The sequence below is a fragment of the Erinaceus europaeus genome, chromosome 13 (assembly GCF_950295315.1).
Source record: "Erinaceus europaeus chromosome 13, mEriEur2.1, whole genome shotgun sequence".
In the NCBI taxonomy this organism is placed as follows: domain Eukaryota; kingdom Metazoa; phylum Chordata; class Mammalia; order Eulipotyphla; family Erinaceidae; genus Erinaceus; species Erinaceus europaeus.
In genome coordinates, this window is record NC_080174.1 from 93,822,037 (window position 1) to 93,843,238 (window position 21,202).

Below are 21,202 nucleotides of genomic sequence, written 5' to 3' on the forward strand. Positions count from 1 at the left end.
AATTTTTCAACTAGAAGAGAAATCATTTTTTGTTCACCAGTGTAGAAATGGCTATACTGTTCAGTGAGCAAGGTTTTATTGTGACTCATGAGGGATCAAGAATTCAATCTATTTGTATAGTTTCTAATACATTTTATATTTTGTAATTTTAGAAAAGATTGAAGAACATTCCACCAAAGGGCAGCATATCTTGCATGGTGATAAACAAAGGTGAGAGTTACATTTACAATAAAGTGTGATGTACCACCTAAGAAGCTACTGTGTTTTCAAAAGTTTTGTCTCTGTAATTTACTGAGATCATTTGCCTGCATGGTTTCCCTGTATAAGGAGCTTCATGGGTTCTTAATGGTATGCTCTCTACTGACTTAGCAATTGCATATGACCCCTTTTAATACAGTTCATTCAGATAATGAAAGTTATAGTCACTGCCACAAATAGATCAATGTTTTAAATAAGCAAATCAAAAATACCTCATGACTAGTTTATAGAACAGTTGGACAAGTGACTCCAATGTGATGTATGTGATGTACATGACTGAAGTTCCCATTTGAGTCACTGAGGACCATAATGGTGTTCTACATTATCTGTCTTTTCTCACTTTATAGGAAAATCTTTCTGACATGTAAAAAGTAAATGGAAATTTTTAAAAGGAAGCAAAGTTGCTAAGTATTTATAAAATAGTACACTTGGAAGCAATAAGAATATCTTCAATGTATGACTATCTATATATATATTTTAAATATTTTTTATTTATCCTCTTTTGATGTCCTTGTTTTTCATTGTTGTTGTATTATTATTTGTTGTTAAGGTTATTGATGTAGTCATTGTTAGATAGGACAGAGAGAAATGGAGAGAGGAGGGGAAGACAGAGGGGGAGAGAAAGATAGTTACCTGCAGACCTGCTTCACCACCTGTGAAGCAACCCCCCCCATTCAGGTTGGGTGCCGGAGGCTCTGAACCGGGATCTTTAAAAATATCTATATTTTTATGATACTTAGAGGTAGCCCTTCCAGAGAAGATCAGTATTTTCAGTGAAAAATATTTCAACACAAAGCCAAAAGTTGTTACTAACAAATAGAAGTTCAATTAATGCATGCAAAATTCCTGTAATGATATCATTATATTTGACATAATATCTTTATATGAAAGTATTTAGGTATTATGGGTTTTTATTTTTATTTATTTACTTATGTATTAGATAGAGACACCCAGAAATCAATAGGAATGGGGAGGTAGAAAGGGGAGAGACAATGACTCCTGCATTCCTATTTCACCATTTGCAAAGCTTTCTGCCTGCAGGTGGGGATGAGCGCTTGAACCCTCTTCTTAGCTTGTAGCATGTGTGCTCAGGCAGGTACACCACTGCCCAGCCCTATTTTTAAAAAATTTCTTTCTTTATTGGGGAATTAATGTTTTACATTCAACAGTAAATACAATAGTTTATACATACATAACATTCCCCAGTTTACCATTTAATAATACAACCCCCACTATGTCATTTACCATCCTTCATGGACCTGTATTCTTCCCACCCACCCAACCCAGAGTCTTTTACTTTGGTGCAATATGCAGGTTCTACTTGTGTTTTCTTTTCTGATCTTGTTTTTCAACTTCTTTTTTTAAAAATTTATTTCTTTATTGGGGAATTAATGTTTTACATTCAACAGTAAATACAATAGTTTGTACATGCATAACATTCCCCAGATTCCCATTTAACAATACAACCCCCACTATGTCATTCATCATCTTTCATGGACCTGTATTCTCCCCACCCCCCCAAACCCCCCAGAGTCTTTTACTTTGGTGTAATACTCCAATTCCATTTCAGGTTCGACTTGTGTTTTCTTTTCTAATCTTGTTTTTCACCTTCGGCCTGAGAGTGAGATCATCCCATATTCATCCTTCAGTTTCTGGCTTATTTCACTCAACATGATTTTTTTCAAGGTCCATCCAAGATCGGCTGAAAACAGTGAAGTCACCATTTTTTACAGCTGAGTAGTATTCCATTGTGTATCTATACCACAACTTGCTGAGCCACTCATCTGTTGTTGGACACCTGGGTTGCTTCCAGGTTTTGGCTATTACAAATTGTGCCGCCAAGAACATATGTGTACACAGATCTTTTTGGATGGATGTGTTGGGTTCCTTAGGATATATCCCCAGGAGGGGAAGTGCAGGGTCATAGGGTAGGTCCATTTCTAGCCTTCTGAGAGTTCTCCAGACTGTTCTCCACAGAGGTTGGACCAATTGACATTCCCACGAGCAGTGCAGGAGGGTTCCTTGACCCCACACCCTCTCCAGCATTTGCTGCTGTTACCTTTTCTGACGTATGACATTCTCATAGGAGTGAAGTGATATCTCATGGTTGTCTTGATTTGCATTTCTCTGACAATCAGAGACTTGGAACATTTTTTCATGTGTTTCTCGGCCTTTTGGATCTCTTCTGTGGTGAATATTCTGTCCAAGTCCTTCCCCCCATTTTTGGTGGGGTTATTTGTTGTCTTGTTGTTGAGTCTGTCAAGCTCTTTATATATGTTGGTTATTAAACTCTTATCTGATGTATGGCATGTAAAGATCTTCTCCCATTCTGTGAGGGGTCTCTTGGTTTGGGTAGTGGATTCTTTTGCTGTGAAGAAGCTTTTTAATTTGATGTAGTCCCATAGGTTTATACTTGCCTTAGTCTTCCTTGTAATTGGATTCGTTTCATTGAAAATGTCTTTAAAATTTATGCGGAAAAAAGTTCTTCCAATATTTTCCTCTAAGTATCTGATAGTTTGTGGTCTAACATCCAAGTCCTTGATCCACTTGGAATCTACTTTTGTATTTGGTGAAATACAGTGATTCAGTTTCATTCTTCTGCATGTTTCAACCCATTGTTTCCAACACCATTTGTTGAAGAGACTCTGCTTTCCCCATGTAATAGTCTGGGCCCCTTTGTCAAAGATTAGATGTTCATAGGTGTGGGGCCTCATTTCTGGGCTCTCAATTCTATTCCAATGGTCAGTGTGTCTGTTCATGTTCCAGTAACAAGCAGTTTTGATGACAATGGCCCTATAATACAGTTTGAGATCTGGGAGTGTGATGCCTCCGCTTCTGCTCTTTTTTTCTCAAGATTGTTTTGGCAATTCTAGGTCTTTTCTGGTTCCAGATAAACATTTGTAGCATTTGTTCTATTCTCCTAAAAAATGTGCTTGGGATCTTGATGGGGATAGCATTAAATTTGTAGATGGCTCTGGGTAATATATTCATTTTGATGATATTAATTCTTCCAACCCATGAACATGGAATATCTTTCCACTTCTTTGTGTCTTTTTCAATTTCTTTGAGTAGTGATTCATAATTTTCAGTATATAAGTCTTTCACTTCTTTGTTAGATTTATTCCTAGATATTTTATTGTTTTTGTTGCTATAGAAAAAGGAACAGATTTCTGGATTTCAATTTCTTATTAGTGTTTGCATAGAGGAATGCCACTGACTTTTGAATGTTAATTTTATAGCCTGACACATTACTGTATTGCCTGATGATTTCCAAAAGCTTCTTGCTGGATTCTTAGGTTTTTCCACGTATACTATCATGTCATCTGCAAATAAGGAGAGTTTGACTTCTTCCAATCTGTATGCCTTTAATTCCTTGCTCCTGCCTGATTGCTGTGGCAAGAACTTCCAGCACTATATTGAATAGTAATGGTGATAGTGGGCAGCCCTGTCTAGTACCTGATCTGAGTGGAAATGCTTCCAGTTTTTCACCATTGAGTATGATGTTGGCTGTAGGTTTGCTATATATAGACTCCACTATCTTCAGGAATTTTCCATCTATTCCCTTTTTTTGTAGTGTTTTGATCATAAAGAGATGTTGTATTTAGTCAAAGGCTTTCTCTGCATCTATTGATATGACCATGTGGTTTTTGGTCTTGCTTTTGTTGATGTGGTGGATCACATTGACTGATTTATGTATATTAAACCAACCTTGCATGTCTGGGATAAACCCCACTTGGTCATGATGAACAATCTTTTTGATATACTGCTGTATCCGGTTGGCTAGAATTTTTTTCTATATTTTCGCATCTATGTTCATCAGAGATATTGGTCTGTAGTTTTCTTTTTTGTTTGTGTCCCTGTCTGCTTTTGGTATCAGGGTGATGTTAGCTTCATAGAAGCTGGCAGGGAGTATTCCAGTGTCTTCAATGTTCTGGAAGACTTTTAAAAGTAGAGGTATTAGTTCTTCTTTGAAAGTTTTGTAGAATTCATTTGTAAAACCATCTGGTCCAGGACTTTTATTCTTGGGAAGATTTTTGATAACTGTTTCAATTTCATTAGCTGTGATGTGCCTGTTCATGTTATCCACTTCTTCTTTACTTAGTTTTGGAAGTTGGTAGGTATCTTGGTAATTATTCATTTCTTCCAGGTTCTCTAGCTTGGTGGCATATAGTTGTTCATAGAAGCCTCGCATGATATGTTGAATTTCTGCAGTGTCTGTTGTGATATCTCCTCTTTCATTTACTATCCGATTTATTTGGGTCTTCTCCCTTTTTTGTTTTGTGAGTCTGGCTAAAGGTTTGTAGATTTTGTTTACTCTTTCGAAGAACCAACATTTACTTTCATTGATCTTTTGTGTGGTTTTCCTATTCTCAATGTTATTTATTTCTGCCCTAACTTTAGTGATTTCTGTCCTTCTGGTTGCTTTAGGATTCCTTTGTTGTTCTTCTTCTAGGTCTTTAAGATGTGCAATCAGGCTGTTTATTTGTGCCTTTTCTTGTTTCCTAATGTGTGCTTGTATAGCTATGAACTTCCCTCTTAGGACTGCTTTAGCTGTGTCCCAAATATTTTGATAGTTTGTGTCTTCATTTTCATTGAACTCTCGAAACATTTTGATTTCTTCCTTGATTTCCTCTTTAACCCAGAAGTTGTTAAGAAGTGTACTGTTGAGCTTCCACATTTTGAGACTGTTACTAATCTTTTGTTGATTGTTAAGTGTTAGTTTAATTCCACTGTGGTCTGAGAAGATGCTTGGGATGATTTCAATGCTCTTGAATTGGCTGATGCTGTCTTTGTGGCCTAACATATGGTCTATCCTTGAGAATGATCCATGTGGATTTGAGTAAAATGTGTATTCCAGTTTCTTGGGATGAATGACTCTGAAAATGTCCAATAGTTCTAGTTTATCTATCTCTTCATTTAGCTCCCTTATGTCTTTACTGATTTTCTTCCTGGATGATCTGTCAAGTTGAGAGAATGGGGTGTTGAAGTCCCCTACTATGATTGTGTTACTGTTAATATATTGCTGTAGCTCTTTTAGTAGAAGTTTGATGTATTTAGATGGCTTCTCATTGGGTGCATAGATATTAATAATTGTTAAGTCCTCTTGATTGACTGATCCTCTGAGTAGTGTCCATTCCTATCTTTTTTAATCTTATCTATTTTAAAGTCTATCATGTCAGATATGAGAATAGCTGTTCCTGCCCTTTTTGTGGACCATTGGCTTGTATGATAGTTTTCCATCCTTTCACTTTAAGTCTGTGTTAGTCTTGTTGAGTTAGTTGAGTTTCCTGTAGACAACATATTGTTGGGTTGTGTTTTCTGACCCATCTTCCTACTCTGTGTCTTTTAATAGGTGAATTCAGACCATTGACATTTATTGATATCAAAGATTGAAGATATTTTAACGCCATTCTTGTAGAGTTTTAGAGTGTTTTGATATATATCCTATTTGTGGTTGTCTGGTTGTTTATAGGAGACCTTTCAGAACTTCTTTCAGGGCAGGCTTGGTGATGGTTGCTTCCTTCAACTGTTGCTTGTCTGAGAAGGTTTTGATGCTTCCATCTAGTCTGAATGACAGTCTAGCAGGATATAGTATTCTTGGCTGAAAGCCTTTCTCATTGAGCACTCAATAGATATCTTGCCATTCTCTTCTGGCCTGTAGTGTTTGTATGGAGAAGTCTGCTGCTAATCTTATGGGTTTTCCTTTGTAGGTGACTCTTTGTTTTTCTCTTGCAGCCTTGAGGATCCTTTCTTTATCCTTATTCCTTTCCAATCTAAGTATGACATGTCTTGGTGTCTTTAGGTCTGGGTTAATTCTGTGGGACCCTCTGGGCTTCTTGAATGTTTATGTCTTTGGTGTTTTCTAGACTAGAGAAATTTTCAGCTATTATGGCCTGGAGAATGCTTTCTTCCTCTCCTTCTCTTTCTTCCTCTGGTCTGCCAATAATGCGTACTTATATTGTTTCTTTTGAAGTCATCCCATAAGACTCTGTTGTTGTTTTCAGCATCTCTTAATCTCTTTTTGAGATCTCTTACTTCTTTTTTAGTTGTCTCTAATTCATCCTCAATCATGCTAATTCTGTCTTCAGCCTCATAGATTCTATTCTTTCTGCCCTCTACTGCTTTCTGAAGTTCATCTATTTTGTTGCCCTGCTCTGATACTGTTTTAGCTTGTTCAGCTAGTTGCCTTCTTAGCTCAGCGATTTCAGCTTTCAGCTCTCTAGTAACCATGAGATAATTAGAATTTTCTTCTATATTCTCATTTGTTGTTCCTGCATTTCTGATTACAATTTTTTCAAATTCTTTACTCACTCCTTTTATTATTTCCTTAGCTAATGTTTGGATGTTGAATTCGTTGTTTTGTGCTTCACCCTCTGGAGGACTTTTAGCTGGAGTCTTGTCCTGGTTCGAGTCCCCAATATTTTTTCTTGTTGTTTTAACCATTTTATATATTATGTTATGAGTTCCCTTTATCAGTACTTTTCAAATGATTGATCACTGTTGCCTGGATTGACTTGTGTCTAAGTAATTTAATTAAAGGTTTTACCGTGGTGGAAGTTAACAGTTTTTTCAATCCCTGAGTTGGAGCTCAGTGATATAAACGCCTCTTTTTTTTCTTCGCTGTAGGCTATGGGAGCCTGAGGGCTTTTAAACTATCAATAGGATTCTCAGCTGAATCACTGACTCCTGACCAAGAGATAAAGCAGGGTGTGGCAGAGATAATCCAGTGGTTATGCAAAGAGACTTTCACAGCCCCTTAGCTATGCCACCGAGGTATATATAGGTCTTCTCTTGAGTTTCCCGGTTAGATCTCTGTCCCTGGGTGTCACTCCCTGTTGCTGCTCCAGATTCTGAGGGTAGTAGCAATGGAGACTCAGAGTTGCACTTGGTGAGTCTCTGGGGAGTCCTGTCCTCCCTTCAGCTGTCCCCTTGTTGTTGGAGCAGACTGGAGGTGGTGTCTCCACTGATAAACTGTCGAACTGTTAGCAGTCACTTAATCTCTCCTTAGGCCCCTCTCTCCTCTCTGTCACCAGCCAGGTGTGTTTGTACTCACGGGTGATTTACTGGGTTCCTGTGGTCATTCTAGTCCTGTCTTGTTTCGGTCCCGGGTGGTCTCCTTTGGTATTCCTAGTTGATCCGAGAGAGGAGAGGAGAGGTGAGGAGAGGAGAGGAGAGGAGAGGAGAGGAGAGGAGAGAAAGCGATCTGCTGCTCGTAGCTCCGCCTCCAGAAGTCCAAATCTTTTTCAACTTCTGCCTGAGAGTGAGATCATCCCATATTCATCAGTGTGCAAGGATCCAGGTTTGAGCCCCCAATCCCCACCTGCAAGGGGAGAACTTCACAAGTGGCTTAGCAGAGCTGCAGGTGTCTTTCTGTCTCTCTCCCTTTCTTTCAGCTCCTTCCTTCTCTATTTCTGTCTCCAATAAACAAAGACAATAAAATTTTTTTTAAAGATTTTATTTATTTATTAATGATAAAGATTGGAAGAGAGAGAGAGAAAGAGAGAAAGAACCAGATATCATTCTGGTACATGTGCTTCCAGGGATTGAACTCAGGACCTCATGTGGAGAATCCAATGCTTTATCCACTGCGCCACCTCCTGGACCACTATAAAAATCATTTTAAAAGCGGTCTGGGAGGTGATGCAGTGCCTAAGGCACTAGACTCTGAAGCATGAGGTCCTGAGTTTGAACCCCAGTAACACATGTACCAGAGTGATGGCTTGTTTGTATGCTTCTAAATTCTGCTTCTAAGACCCCTTCTGTTACACTGCTTGAGGCTGTAGTCTATTTATATAATCATTGTTCTCACTAGCTTAATCCCCACTGGTTAGTATGCTATTCTCCCCACCCCCTATCCTACGCACTTCCTGTTCCTGACACTTCCAACTCAGGAGATAGATAGGACAGAATTGTGATTAGAGATTAGGTTGTTTAATTGCATCCCCGCTCATGAATAAAGATTGAACTGCGTTCCCAGCTCAGCCATGAGTCCCTTTTTGTCTGTCTCTGCCCTGGAAGCTAGCCCCGCAATGGATGGTTCTTTCTCTACTCCTATCTTTCTCATGAACTCATAAATCAATTCTTAAAAATAAAACCTCTTAAGTAATCCAGGAGAAAGTTACTGGAAGCTATTAGACAATATAGCAAGGAGTCAGGCTACAAAATTGAGTGTACAAAAATCAGTGACATTTCTTTTTGCAAATACTAAATCCAAAGAAGAGGATATCCAGAATTCACTTCCATTTTTTATTTGTTATTGGATAGAGACAGAGAGAAATTGAAAGAGAAGGGAGAGACAGAGAGGAAGAGAGACAGACACCCGCAGACCTGCTTCACCACCTGCTAAGCGACTCCCCTGCAGGTGGGGAGCCAGGGCTCGAAGTAGGATCCTTACGCCGGTCCTTGTGCTTTGCACCACATGTGCTTAACCCACTGCACCACCTCCTGACTCTCACACTCCCATTTTCTGTTGCAGTAATATCAGTAAAATACCTAGGAATAAACCTGACATGAAAAGACATGAAAGACCTGTACACTGAACTGAGTCAGTATTCAAAGAAATAGAAAGTGATAGGGGCTGGGAGGTGGCACACCTGGTTGAGCGCACATGTTACAGTGTGTGAGGACTCAGGTTTGAGTCCCCAGTCCTCACCTGTCTCTCTTCTTCTTTAGTCCCCCTTGCCTTTCAATTTCTGGCTGTCTCTATCCAATAAATTAATTAATTTAAAAAAAAGGAGTAGAGGGGTCAGGCAGTGGCGCACCTGGTTAAGCACACACTCTATAGTGCACAAGGACCTGGGTTGAAGCTTCTGGTCCCCACCTGCAGGGGGAAAGATTCACGAGTGGTGAAGCAAGGCTGCAGGTGTCTCTCTGTCTCTCTCCACCTCTATCTTCCCTTCCCCTCAATTTCTCTCTGTCTTTCTCTAATAATAAAAATAAAGTTTTAAAAAAATAATTTTAAAAGTTAGAAAAAAAACTATCATACAAACAAAGGGATCCTTCACATGTTATGTCAGGCTGAGCTTCACTGATGGGAGACAGACGACCCAGGACTCATGGTTGAGCTGTACGCAGTATCTCTTTATGCATGCAGGATACAGCACAATCTGAGCCGAGCTAAGCTAAACTAAAACAAACAATGTTGTCTTTATATACTTCCCAAGTAGGGTGTGAACGGGATGTGACATAGAGAGGGTGGAGAGGAAAGTGACTGGTGAAAGATCACGGTGTGACAAGGAGAGGGGGTGGAGCAGGCGAGAATTCTACCACTGAACCACCAATGCCCTGGAGGGAGGGTGGTGCTTTATGTAAATGTAAAAGTGATTTATGTAAATAGACCGCAGCTTTGAGTGGGATCAAACCAATCCCTATACAGGCATACTGGTGCTTGGTTAAGCAGAAGCCAGGGGGAGCTGCCATACTACCCAACAATGTTAGAGTGTGCAAAGACCTAGGTTTGAGTCCCCAGTCCCCACCTACAGGGGGAAAGCTTCACAAGTGGAGAAGCAGAGCTGCATGTGCTTCTGTGTCTCTCTTCCTCTCTAGCCCTCTTTTCCTCTCAATTTCTGGCTGTCTCTATACAATATATAAATAAGCAAAAAATATTTTTTAAAGAAAATAAATAGAAAATGGTACTAACCAGTCAATGGGACTACATCAAATTGAAAAACGGCACAGCCAAAGAAACTATCACACAAACAAAGGGACACCTCAGAATGGGAGAAGATCTTCACATGCCATACATCATACAAGAAATGAATAACCACATATACAAAAAGCTCAGCAACCTTAGCAACAAAAAACCAAATGTCCCCAACCAAAATTGGGCAGAGGATATAAACAGAATATTCATAACAGAAGAAATCCAAAAGGCTAACAAACACATGAAAAATTGCTCCAGGCCACTGATTGTCAAAGAAATGCAAATAAAGACAACTTTGAGCTAGCACCTCACCCCTGTTGAGAATAGCAGACATCAAAAAGGACAGCAGCAACTAATGCTGGAGAGGTGGTTGGGACAGAGGAACGGTTCTGCACTGCTAGTGGGAATGTAAATTGATCCAACCTCTGTGGAGATCTGTCTGGAGAACTCTCACAAAGTTAGACATGGACTTTCCATATGAGCTAGTAATTCCTCTCCTGGGGATATACCCCAAGGACACCATAACACCCAACCAAAAAGATACACCTATACACCTATGTTCATAGCAGCACAATTTGTATTAGCTAAAACCTGGAAGCAACCCAGCTGATCAACAACAGATGAGTGGCTGAGAAAGCTGTGGTATATATACACAAATGAATACTATGTAGCTAATAAAATCACTGAACCCACCTTCTCTGATTTATCTTGGATGGAGCTTGAAGGGATTTTCTATCTTTTTATAGTAGATTTTTTTAAATGTTTGTTTGTTTATTTAATAAAGGATTGAGACGGAGAGAAATGGATGGGGCAGGGGAGATAGCAAGGGAGATACAGAACCCTGCAGCCCTCCTTCACAGTTCATGAAGCTTTCCTCCTGTAGATGGGCACAGGAGGCTTGAACTGGGTATTTGCACACTATAAAATGAACACTTAGCAAGTGTGCCACCACTTGACCCTCTTTTTCTCTCTACCCAGCATTGAATATGGGATGACTATTCTTAAGTTGATTAGTGACATAGAACTGTTGAAAATGTTTTAATTTTTGCAGATAAAAGTAATGGCTTATATCTAAATATTTTACCTTTTGTTGCCCTTGTTTTTTATTGTTGTTGTACTTATTATTGATGTCATTATTGATGTCATTGTTGTTGGATAGGACAGAGGGAAATGGAGAGAGGAGGGGAAGACAGACAGGGGGAGAGAAAGACAGACACCTGCAGACCTGCTTCACCACCTGTGAAGCGACTCCCCTGCAGGTGGGGAACCGGGGGCTCATACCGGGATCTTTCTCCTGGTCCTTGTACTTTGCACCATGTGCGCTTTACCCGCTGCACCACCGCCCGGCCCCCTGCCTAGTTTCTATGTATGCTTTTCTTAATCTTTTTGTATGATATTATAAAATTCAGTAAATCTACAAATGGTATTAAACCAGAATTACTCTCTTTTTAAAAAATGAAACTTTATTGTTCTAATATGCAGTTATCTGACACTCAGGGACTGTGAGCGATTTTTAATTGCCCTGTTACTAAACATCTTGGTTAAAGAGATTATAAATGTCTTTCTGTATATTTATTGTGGTTTTTCATGTTACTCTAATACGTTGTGTGAGTACATATATTGCTGATTAGCACTTTGATGTATAGCTTGTAAATATGCTTTCTTATTTTATTTTACTGCATTTCTTTGTCTTGGTGATAGGTTTTGTTATTATACCAAATATTTTCAATTTGATGTAGTCTCAGGGGTACATTTTTTCCATTAATTTTTTTATCATTGATGTTGAGCTCAGGTTTCTGAAGACATTTCCAAATCAGATATTATGTACTGTATGAGGATGACTTCTATAGGTTTTGGTTACTGTTGTAATATCCATGTGCATCTTAAGGAACAAAATACTATGGCCCAACCCTAAACCAGGGTTATTTCCTGAGCTCATTGTGAGAACTTTGAAGCGACTCCTGTAGAACACCATTTTTTTCCCATTTTATTTGATAGGAGACACCTGCAGGCCTGTTCACTGCTTATGAAGTGTCCCCCACTCAAGAGGGAAGCACATGTCAAACCTAGGTCTTGTGTCATGGTGATATGTACCCTTAACCAGGTGCACCCTACCCTGCACCTTTCACTGCTACAGACTTTCCACAATGGTTCCTTCCTCCTCATAGCATCTGTTTCTATTTATAAATCATATTTTACTTCCTATGAAAGACAGAAATTGAGGAGGATGTATATTACTGGATTACTGTTCTTCTTGGCCTCCCTTTATTTTCTGTCACCCAGTTTATTTCTTTTCCCCCCCTTTTCTTGCCCTTGTTGTTGAAGCCTTGTTGTGGTTATTATTGTTATTGTTGTTGTCGCTCATTGTTGGATAGGACAGAGAGAAATGGAGAGAGGAGGGGAAGACAGAGGGAGAGAGAAACTTAGACTCCTGAAGACCTGCTCCACCGATTGTGAAGTGACTCCCCTGCAGCTGGGGAGCTGGGGGCTCGAACCAGGATCCTTACTCTGGTTCTTGTACTTTGTGCCACATGCAATTAACCCACTGCACTATGGCCCAGCCCTAAACCAGGGTTATTTCCTGAGTTCATTGTGAGAACTTTGAATCCACTCCTGCAGAATGCCTTTTTTTTCTTTCCATTTTATTTGATAGGAGACACCTGCAGGCCTGTTCACTGCTCATGAAGTGTCCCCCACTCAGGAGGGAAGCAAGTGTCAAACCTAGGTCTTGTGTCATGGTGATATGTATCCTTAACCAGGTGCACCCTGCCCTGCACCTGTTAATAATAAAGAGCTGTGTGGCTTGAGATGTTTCATTTCTTTTTTTTTAATATTTATTTTTGAGAAAGATAGCAGGAGAGAGAGAACCAGACATCACACTGGCACATATGCTGCAGGGGATCAAACTCGATACCTCATGCTTGAGAGTCCAAAGCGTTATCACTGTGTCATCTCCCGGACCTCTTCCTGTTTCATTTCTAACAAATTAATCATAATCATCACATGTGTTCTTTTTTTTTTAAAAACAGATTTTGTTTATTTATTAATGAGAAAGATAGGTGGAGAGAGAAAGGACCAGACATCACTCTGGCACATGTGCTGCCGGGGATTGAACTCAGAACCTCATGCTTGAGAGTCCAAAGTGTTAACACTGTGCCACCTCCTGGACCACATGTGTTCCTTTTTTTATCCCAACTTTTTTTTTATCACTGTGGCTCCATTATGAAATCATTACACCCAGTGGCTATTTTCTTATTTATATTTTTGAGTTTTATATAGGTGAAGAGAATTTAATAAGGAAAGTGAAGTAGAGATATATCTATCTGTGTGTGTGTGATGTAAAATTTTTATTCATATATAATAAATGAAATTAATGTTTATTTTATTTTTATGAGAAGAACTGAAGATAGAAGAAGACACATCAACTCTGAGCTCTAAGTCCCCAGGGGCTATAGTTCAATTCCAGTTACCTTCTACTTCACTCTCCCTATCAAATTCTTTTTTAAAAAAACTATTTCTTTATTGGGGAATTAATGTTTTACATTCAACAGTAAATACAGTAGTTTCTACATGCATAACGTTCCCCAGTTTCCCATTTAAAAATACAACCCATTTTGGGCTGAGCTTCGTGAGTGGAGACAAATGACCAGGGAATCATGGCTGGGTTGTACGCAGTATCTCTTTATTCATGCAGGACGCAGTGCAATCTATACCAAGCTAGAGTAAACTAACAACTAACTCAAACTCACAATGGTGTCTTTAATGTACACCTGCCAAGTAGGGTGGGAACAGGATGTGACATAGAGAGGGTGGAGAGAAAAGTGACTGGTGAAAATCAGGGTATGACAAGGAGAGGATCAGGGTGTGACAAGGAGCGGGGGCGGAGTAGGTGAGAATTTTACCACTAAACCACTAATGCCCTGGAAGGAGTGTGGTGCTTTATGTCAATGTAAGAGATTTATGTAAATAGACCGTAGCTTTGAACGGGATAAAATTAATCCCTATATAGGCATACCGGTGCTTGGTTAAGCAGAAGCCAGGGGGAGCTGGCATACTACCCAACATCTACCCCTTTCTTTTTAACTAATGGCCATAGTATCAGGATTGTGGGGTGAACAGAAACCTATATCGTACAGGCATTTTCAAAAGAACTGGCATAAGACATGGAAAACAAAACAACATAATGGCGCCTGAACAGGGACTGACATAATAGCGATAGGGACTGGCACCGATGTGGGACCTAACCCACCCATCGCCCAGATAAGTAAACTTGGCTACCCATCTGCCATGGGTTGTCTTTCTACTTATGAAGAGGTTTGCCAAAGCCTCTACTGTTTCATCATGAGACAGTTTCTCTGTCTTTGGAACATTTTGCTCTGGGCCACACTTCGGTTCCCTGACCGGGAACTTTGGTTTCTTGTGACCCTAATCATAGAGCTTGGGAGATGCACAGAGATTTCTCCTTGGACTTTCTGGATTCCCTCTCCCATGTTTCCCGAGGAGAAGGACTACATTTTGTTTCTTTATGACCGTGATCGTAGACCTTGGGATATGCATGGGGATTTCCACTGGGACTTTCTGGACTTCTTCTCACATGTTTCCCATGGAGAAGGACTACTCTAATTTGAGGAGCGTTCTCCAGTACCCTGGCAGTCCCCAAGAATGGAGACACGTGGTTAGTTCTACTCTCCTGATTGGATTCTTTCTTTGATGGGAAGACACTTTTAAAAATGGGTGCCTGAAGCAATCCAGCAGGAATAGTCAGAAGCACACTAAATGGAATTTCGAGGAGCTTTTTGGACTAGGACGCCCTCCGGGGATTCTTGATGCTACATGGTGAGATCTGTTTCATAAGAGAGTGATTTGAATGACTGAATTTTTGTATGACATTGACTTAAAAAAAAATGCTGGACCCAGCCATGATTCCTAGAGACACCCAGAAACAATCCAAAAATTTGTTTTTTCCCTCCTTTTATTTCTTTTTTACATCTTGTCATAAATCTGAAACGTTTAATCCTGAAATGGTATGAGTTATGGGCGGGGCAGATAGTGCAATGATTCTGTTAATTATTCTCATGCCTAAGGCTTCTAACCGTTGTTCTTCTGTTTACCTTTCCACATTTTATTGAGTTTAAACTGTTTCAACAACTTTGAAATCATACTAGAAAGGACTTCCAATTATAATGGAGTTATCAATTATAGTAAACTTTGAATCTGCTACAAGTTTTGTTTGACAAGTAAGTGAATTTCAGCTGTCAAGTCTTCACATGAAAAAGCATCTACTCAAATGGAAATTCCTGGAAATACATTTGGACCCCTGTTCTCTGACATCACCCACAAGATGGAATGACTACAACACACCCCCAGAAACCAATGATGTGACCTGGCACGACCTGAAGGAAGAGATTTCAGACTCCAAAGATCACTCTCTACAGAAAAGCAGAATTCTGGTGGCTGACATTCCCCATCAAGACAGACATGCAGCATTTCATCCCTTGGCATTTTCTTCTGTGGTCAGCACATTGGACTGACACCTCCATCGGACTTACTGGTACACGCTGCTGTGTTTCTCAAAGACTAACTTCAGCCAATTGCCTTGAGACTTTATAGGCCATGTCCCCTCGGCTGCAGGCTCTGTTCTCAGGGGTAGAAAACTCCCCCTCCTGATTAGGTTATGCCCACAGAGGCAGGAAACGCCCTTTGAGGCAAGAGATGCCCCCAGAGGCATGAAGCGCTCCCAGAGGCAAGAAATGCCCTTTCACCTGCTAGGCCTTGCCCTTTGAGGCAAGAAATGTTCCCCTTGGCATCACACTGGTTATTGCTGATCGCCTATTTTGTTTTCCATGTTGTATGCCAGTTCTTTAAAATGCCTGTACGATATAGGTTTCTGTTCACCCCACACTCCAGATACTATGGCCATTAGTTAAAAAGAAAGGGGGAATTGTTGGTATGCATTCTATTTACATAACCACTGTATTCTATTTACATAACCACTGCATGGCATTGGTTTAATCCCCACTGGTTCATGATATCTTTTTGCTCTGCCCCCTCTCCTTGTCATACCCTGATTTTCACCAGTCACTTTTCTCTCCACCCTCTCTGCGTCGCATCCTGTTCCCACCCTACTGGGCTAGTATATTTATAAGGACAAGATTGTTTGTAGTAGTTAGTTGGTTGTGAGTTTAGCTGAGCTTGGTATAGATTGCGCTGCGTCCTGCATGAATAAAGAGATACTGCGTACAACCCAGCCATGAGTCCTGGGTCGTCTGTTACCTGCTCGTGAAGCCAGCCCGGTGAAAACAACAAACCCCAACTATGTCATTTAAATTCTCTTTACCTATATAAACTTTACATTATAAATAAGGAAGGAAATGTCCAAAACTGCTCCACCACTTGTCAAGAGTCCTGTGCCACCCCCTCCCCCCGTGTATGTGAGAACTAGGATATATAGAATCTTGGTCCTTTTATATGGTAATGTGAGCATCTTATTAGTTGTACTCCCACACAACCTTAAGGTTTTATCATTTACTAATTACAAAAGTATAGAGGGGAAGATTAAGAATAGGGATATGACCTATGAAGATGTAACTGTGATATTCACTCAAGAGGAGTGGACACTATTGACTCCTTCAGAGAAGAAACTCTACAGAGATGTGATGTGTGAAAATTTGAGGGAGTCGGGCTGTAGCACAGCAGGTTAAGCGCAGGTGGCGCAAAGCACAAGGTTCAGCATAAGGATCCTGTTTCGAGCCCTGGCTTCCCACCTGCAGGGGAGTCGCTTCACAAGCGGTGAAGCAGGTCTGTAGGTGTCTATATTTCTCTCCCCCTCTCTGTCTTCCCCTTCTCTCTCCATTTCTCTCTGTCCTATCCAACAACTATGACAACAATAATAACTACAATAATAAAAAACCAGGGAAACAAAAGGGAATAAATAAATAAAAATTTGTGGAACTTTCACTAGGTAACTCTAATAGCCTTAATTTTTCAACTAAAGACAAAAAATGGCTTTTTGTACACCATTGTGTAAATGGAGACAGTGTTAAGTGAACAGTGTTTGATTGTGGCTCATGATGGACCACAAATTTAATCTTGTGGTCTGGGATGTGGCGCAGTGGATAAAGCATTGGGTTCTTGACCATGAGGTCCTGAGTTTGGTCTTTGGCAGCACATATACTGGATTAATGTCTGTTTTTTTCTCTCTCTGCCCATATTTCTCAAGAATAAAGAAAATAATTTTTTTTAATTATTCTTTTTTGTGGTCCTTGTTTTATTGTTGTTATTGGTGTTGTTGAATAGGGCAGAAAGGAATGGAGAGAGGAGGGGAAGACAGAGTGGGAGAGAAGGGTAGACACCTGCAGACCTGCTTCACTGCCTGTGAAGCCACTCCACTGCAGGTGGTGAGCCAGGGGCTTGATCTGGGATCCTTTGGCTGGTCCTTGCACTTTGCACCACATGCACTTAACCTGCTGTGCTACTGCCCGACTCTCCAAGAAATAAATTCTTAAAAAAAAAATTCATGGTGATGGTAGATAGCACAATAGTCATACAGACTCTCACTTCTAAGGATCTATCTAAAGTCCTAGGTTCAGTCCCCTGCAACATCATAAACTAGAGCTGAGAAGTTCTCTGGTGACAAAAAATAATAAATTTGATCTATTTGTATAATTTCTTTATTTAATTACTTATTTGGTTTTTTAATATTTATTTTATTTATTTATTCCCTTTTGTTGCCCTTGTTGTTTTATTGTTGTAGTTATTACTGTTGTTGTCATTGTTGGATAGGACAGAGAGAAATGGAGAGAGGAGGGGAAGACAGAGAGGAGGAAAGATAGACACCTGCAGACCTGCTTCACCACCTGTGAAGCGACTCCCCTGCAGGTTCGGAGCCAGGGTTCGAACCGGGATCCTTATGCTGGTCCTTGTGCTTTGTGCCACCTGCGCTTAACCCGCTGCGCTAGAGCCTGACTCCCCTACTTAGTTCTTCTTGTGGATGACAGAATGAGAGAAACATCCAGACCTCACTCTGGTACATGTGCTGCCGGAGATCAAACTCAGGACTTCATTCTTGAGAGTCTAGTGCCTTAGCTACTGTGCCACCTGCCAGACCACTATTTGTATAATTTCTAAGAGTTTATATATTTTGTAATTTTAGAAAAAGTACAAGAACATTCCACCAAAGAGCAGCCTAAGTTGCATGGGAGTAAACAAAGGTGAGAGTTAAATTTACACTAAACTGTGGTGTACCACCCAGAAAGCTACTGTGTTTTCAAATATTTTGATTCCATGTGATTTACAGAGATCTGGTACCTGCAGGATTTCCCTGACCTATGTTTATTATTATTATTATTATTATTATTCATTTATTTCTTCCCTTTTGTTGCCTGTTTTATTGTTGTAGTTATTGGTGTTGTCATTGTTGAATAGGACAGAGAGAAATGGAGAGAGGATTAGTAGAGAAAGCTAGACTCCTGCAGACTTGCTTCACTGCTTATAAAGAGACTTCCCTGCATATGGGAACCCAGGGCTCGAACCCAGAAAGTTAGGCTAATCCTTGTGCTTTGTGACACCTTTGCTTAACCTGCTGGGCTACTGCCTGACTCCCAACTTATGGGTTCTTAATTGTGTGCTCTCTGCTGACTTAATAATTACATAGCAGCTCTTTTAATACAAGTTATTAAGAAAATAATATATATAATAAGAACATAAAACTTATAAACACTACAACAAATAGATTAATTTTTAACTAAACTCATCAAAGATACTTCATGACTAGGTTATATAATATTTGGACAAGTGACTGAAATATGCTGTATGTGACGTACATGACTGAAGTTCCCATTTGAGTCACTGGCTACAAAAGTACCATAATGACGTTCTACATTATCTGTCATTTCTCCACTTTATAGGAAAATCTTTCTCACATGTAACAAGGAAATGGAAGTCTTAAAAAGGGGGTAAAGATACTTAGTATTTATAAAATAGTACACTTGGAAACAATACAAATATCTTAGGGGTTGGGTGGTAGCACAGTGGGTTAATTGCAGGTGGTGCAAAGCACAAGGACCAGCATAAGGATCCTGGTTCGAGCCCCCAGTTCCCCACCTGCAAGGGAGTTGCTTCACAGCTGGAGAAGCAGGTCTGCAGGTGTCTATCTTTCTCTTCCCCTCTCTGTCTTCATCTCCTCTCTCCATTTCTCTGTCCTATCTAACAATGATGACAACAATAATAAGTACAACAATAAAAACAACAAAGGCAACAGAAGGTAAAATAAATAAAAATTTTGAAAAATTTCTAATGTGTGGTCTGGGAGGTAGTGCAGTGGATAAATCACTGATGTACTTTGACTCTTTATCATAATTCCTAATATATGAAAATATATCATAAGTCCTAATATATGAAAAAAATCTACTCGATACTGAAAATTTAGATGTCAACAATGCTTAGATGTATTCAAATCAATAAGATGTTTTTGCACATATAAAGTCACTGGCATTAGAAAAACAATTCTTATCAGTGTAGACATTGTAGAGTCACATTACAGACCTAGTAAGGAACGTGTACTGGAGAGACCAGTGAATGTTAAACAGTGGAACAATAATGGATGCTACAATACATGAATCTTTATTTTATTTTTGCAGAAATTGTATCTGTCTAGTTGAAAATCACATATTCTCTCTAAATTTCTCTTTTTATTCTTTGTATTTAAAATACTTTTATTTTATTTGGTAAGCCAGAGAGAAATTGACTGGGAGGTTGTAGTAAGGGAAAGACAGACACTTTCATCACTGCCTCCCAGCCTGTGAAAGGTTTTGCCCTGCATGTGGACACTGGGGCTTTTCCCCATGTCCTAGTTCATGGTATCTAATTTTGATTATCAAGTGGCAAGTTGTGAAACAGTGCTGCAGATGTCTTGCCCCCTCTGCCCCCTCTCTGTTGATTTTTCTCTTATCTTATTGAAGAAAATAAAGACTTAAGATTTTTGTTCCAGAGTGGTATGTTATTTGAGAGCCTAAAAATCATCAAATATTTAGCTAAAAATATAGGCAGAACTCTCCTCCATATAAGTTTGTCAACATGTTCATCAATACAAACTTAATTGCACAGAACCAAAGGCAGAAATAAATGAATGCAGTTACATCAAATTGAAAAGTTTAAAAAGCAAAGGAGGTCTACCATAACAGATACTTCTCACAGACTGTGAGAAAAAGTTTTGCCCTACATCAGAGAGTATTGAAGAAAAATACGTAAAGAATTTCCATCAATGAAAAAAATTAAACACCACAAGGACTGGAGTAAGAATCCCAGTTGGAGCCCTTGTCTTTCTCTCTGTCTTCCCCTCCTCCATATCTCTCTGTCCTATCCAAAATTGACGACATCAATATAACAACAATAATAAAGACAACAATAAAAATACAAGGGAAACAAAAGAGAAAATAAATAAATTTAAATAATTAAACAATCCATTGGGGAAGGGTAGATAGCACAATGGTTATGCAAAGAGAGTGTCATGCCTGAGACTAAAGTCCCAGGTTCAACCCCCCAAACCACCATAAGCCAGAGCTGGGTATTGCTATGGTGTTTATCTATTCATCTCTCAAAAATAAAATCAACATAATATTTTTTTAAAAAAGATAAGACATCTCTTCAAAAATAGATGGAATATATGGCCAGAATAGTCTCAGTAGATCCACAGGGACAGTAGACATCTAAAAATATTTTCAAAATCACTGTTTATCTCGGAAGGTAAAACCGACAATGTGAAATTGTCATGCTGTAGAAGAGACAGAAACACCAGCTGGTAAAGAAGCTACTGAGTGGTCCTGGAAGTGGTTTTATCCAAAACCTACCTACTATCCCACCTCCTGTGCCTTGAATTTAAATGTTTATATAAAAGAAACACTAGGGAGTCGGGTGGTAGTGCAGTGGTTTAAGCATATGTGGTGCAAATGCAAGGACCAGCATAAGGATCTGGGTGCGAGCCCCCTGGCTCCCCACCTGCAGGGACGTCACTTCACAGGTAGTGAAGGTGGTCTGCAGGTGTCATTCTCTCCCCCTTTCTGGCTTCCCCTCCTCTCCGTTTCTCTCCTGTCCTACGCAACAACAATAAAACAACAAGGGCAACAAAAAGGAATAAATAAATACTTTTTATAAAAGGAAACACAAGGGAGTCAGGCGGTAGCACAGTGGGTTAAGTGCAAGGACCGGCGAAAGGATCCCGGTTTGAGCCCCCAGCTCCCCACCTGCAGGGGAGTCGCTTCACAGGCAGTGAAGCAGGTCGGCAGATGTCTTTCTCTCCTCTGT

At 39.8% G+C, this 21,202-nt stretch overlaps 2 protein-coding genes across 2 annotated transcripts in view; both read left to right on the forward strand.

Annotated features, from left to right (window-relative positions):
• The window catches only part of LOC132542603 (zinc finger protein 345-like), a 29,981-nt gene extending 21,183 nt beyond the window's left edge, over nt 1–8,798 (forward strand). Inside the window, 2 exon segments of the mRNA XM_060205111.1 lie at nt 153–210; nt 8,735–8,798. Of these exon segments, the coding sequence (XP_060061094.1) occupies nt 153–210; nt 8,735–8,798 (122 nt within the window).
• Nucleotides 1–21,202, forward strand: part of LOC103127923 (zinc finger protein 345-like) — a 250,307-nt gene that overhangs the window by 84,807 nt on the left and 144,298 nt on the right. The window lies entirely within an intron of this gene.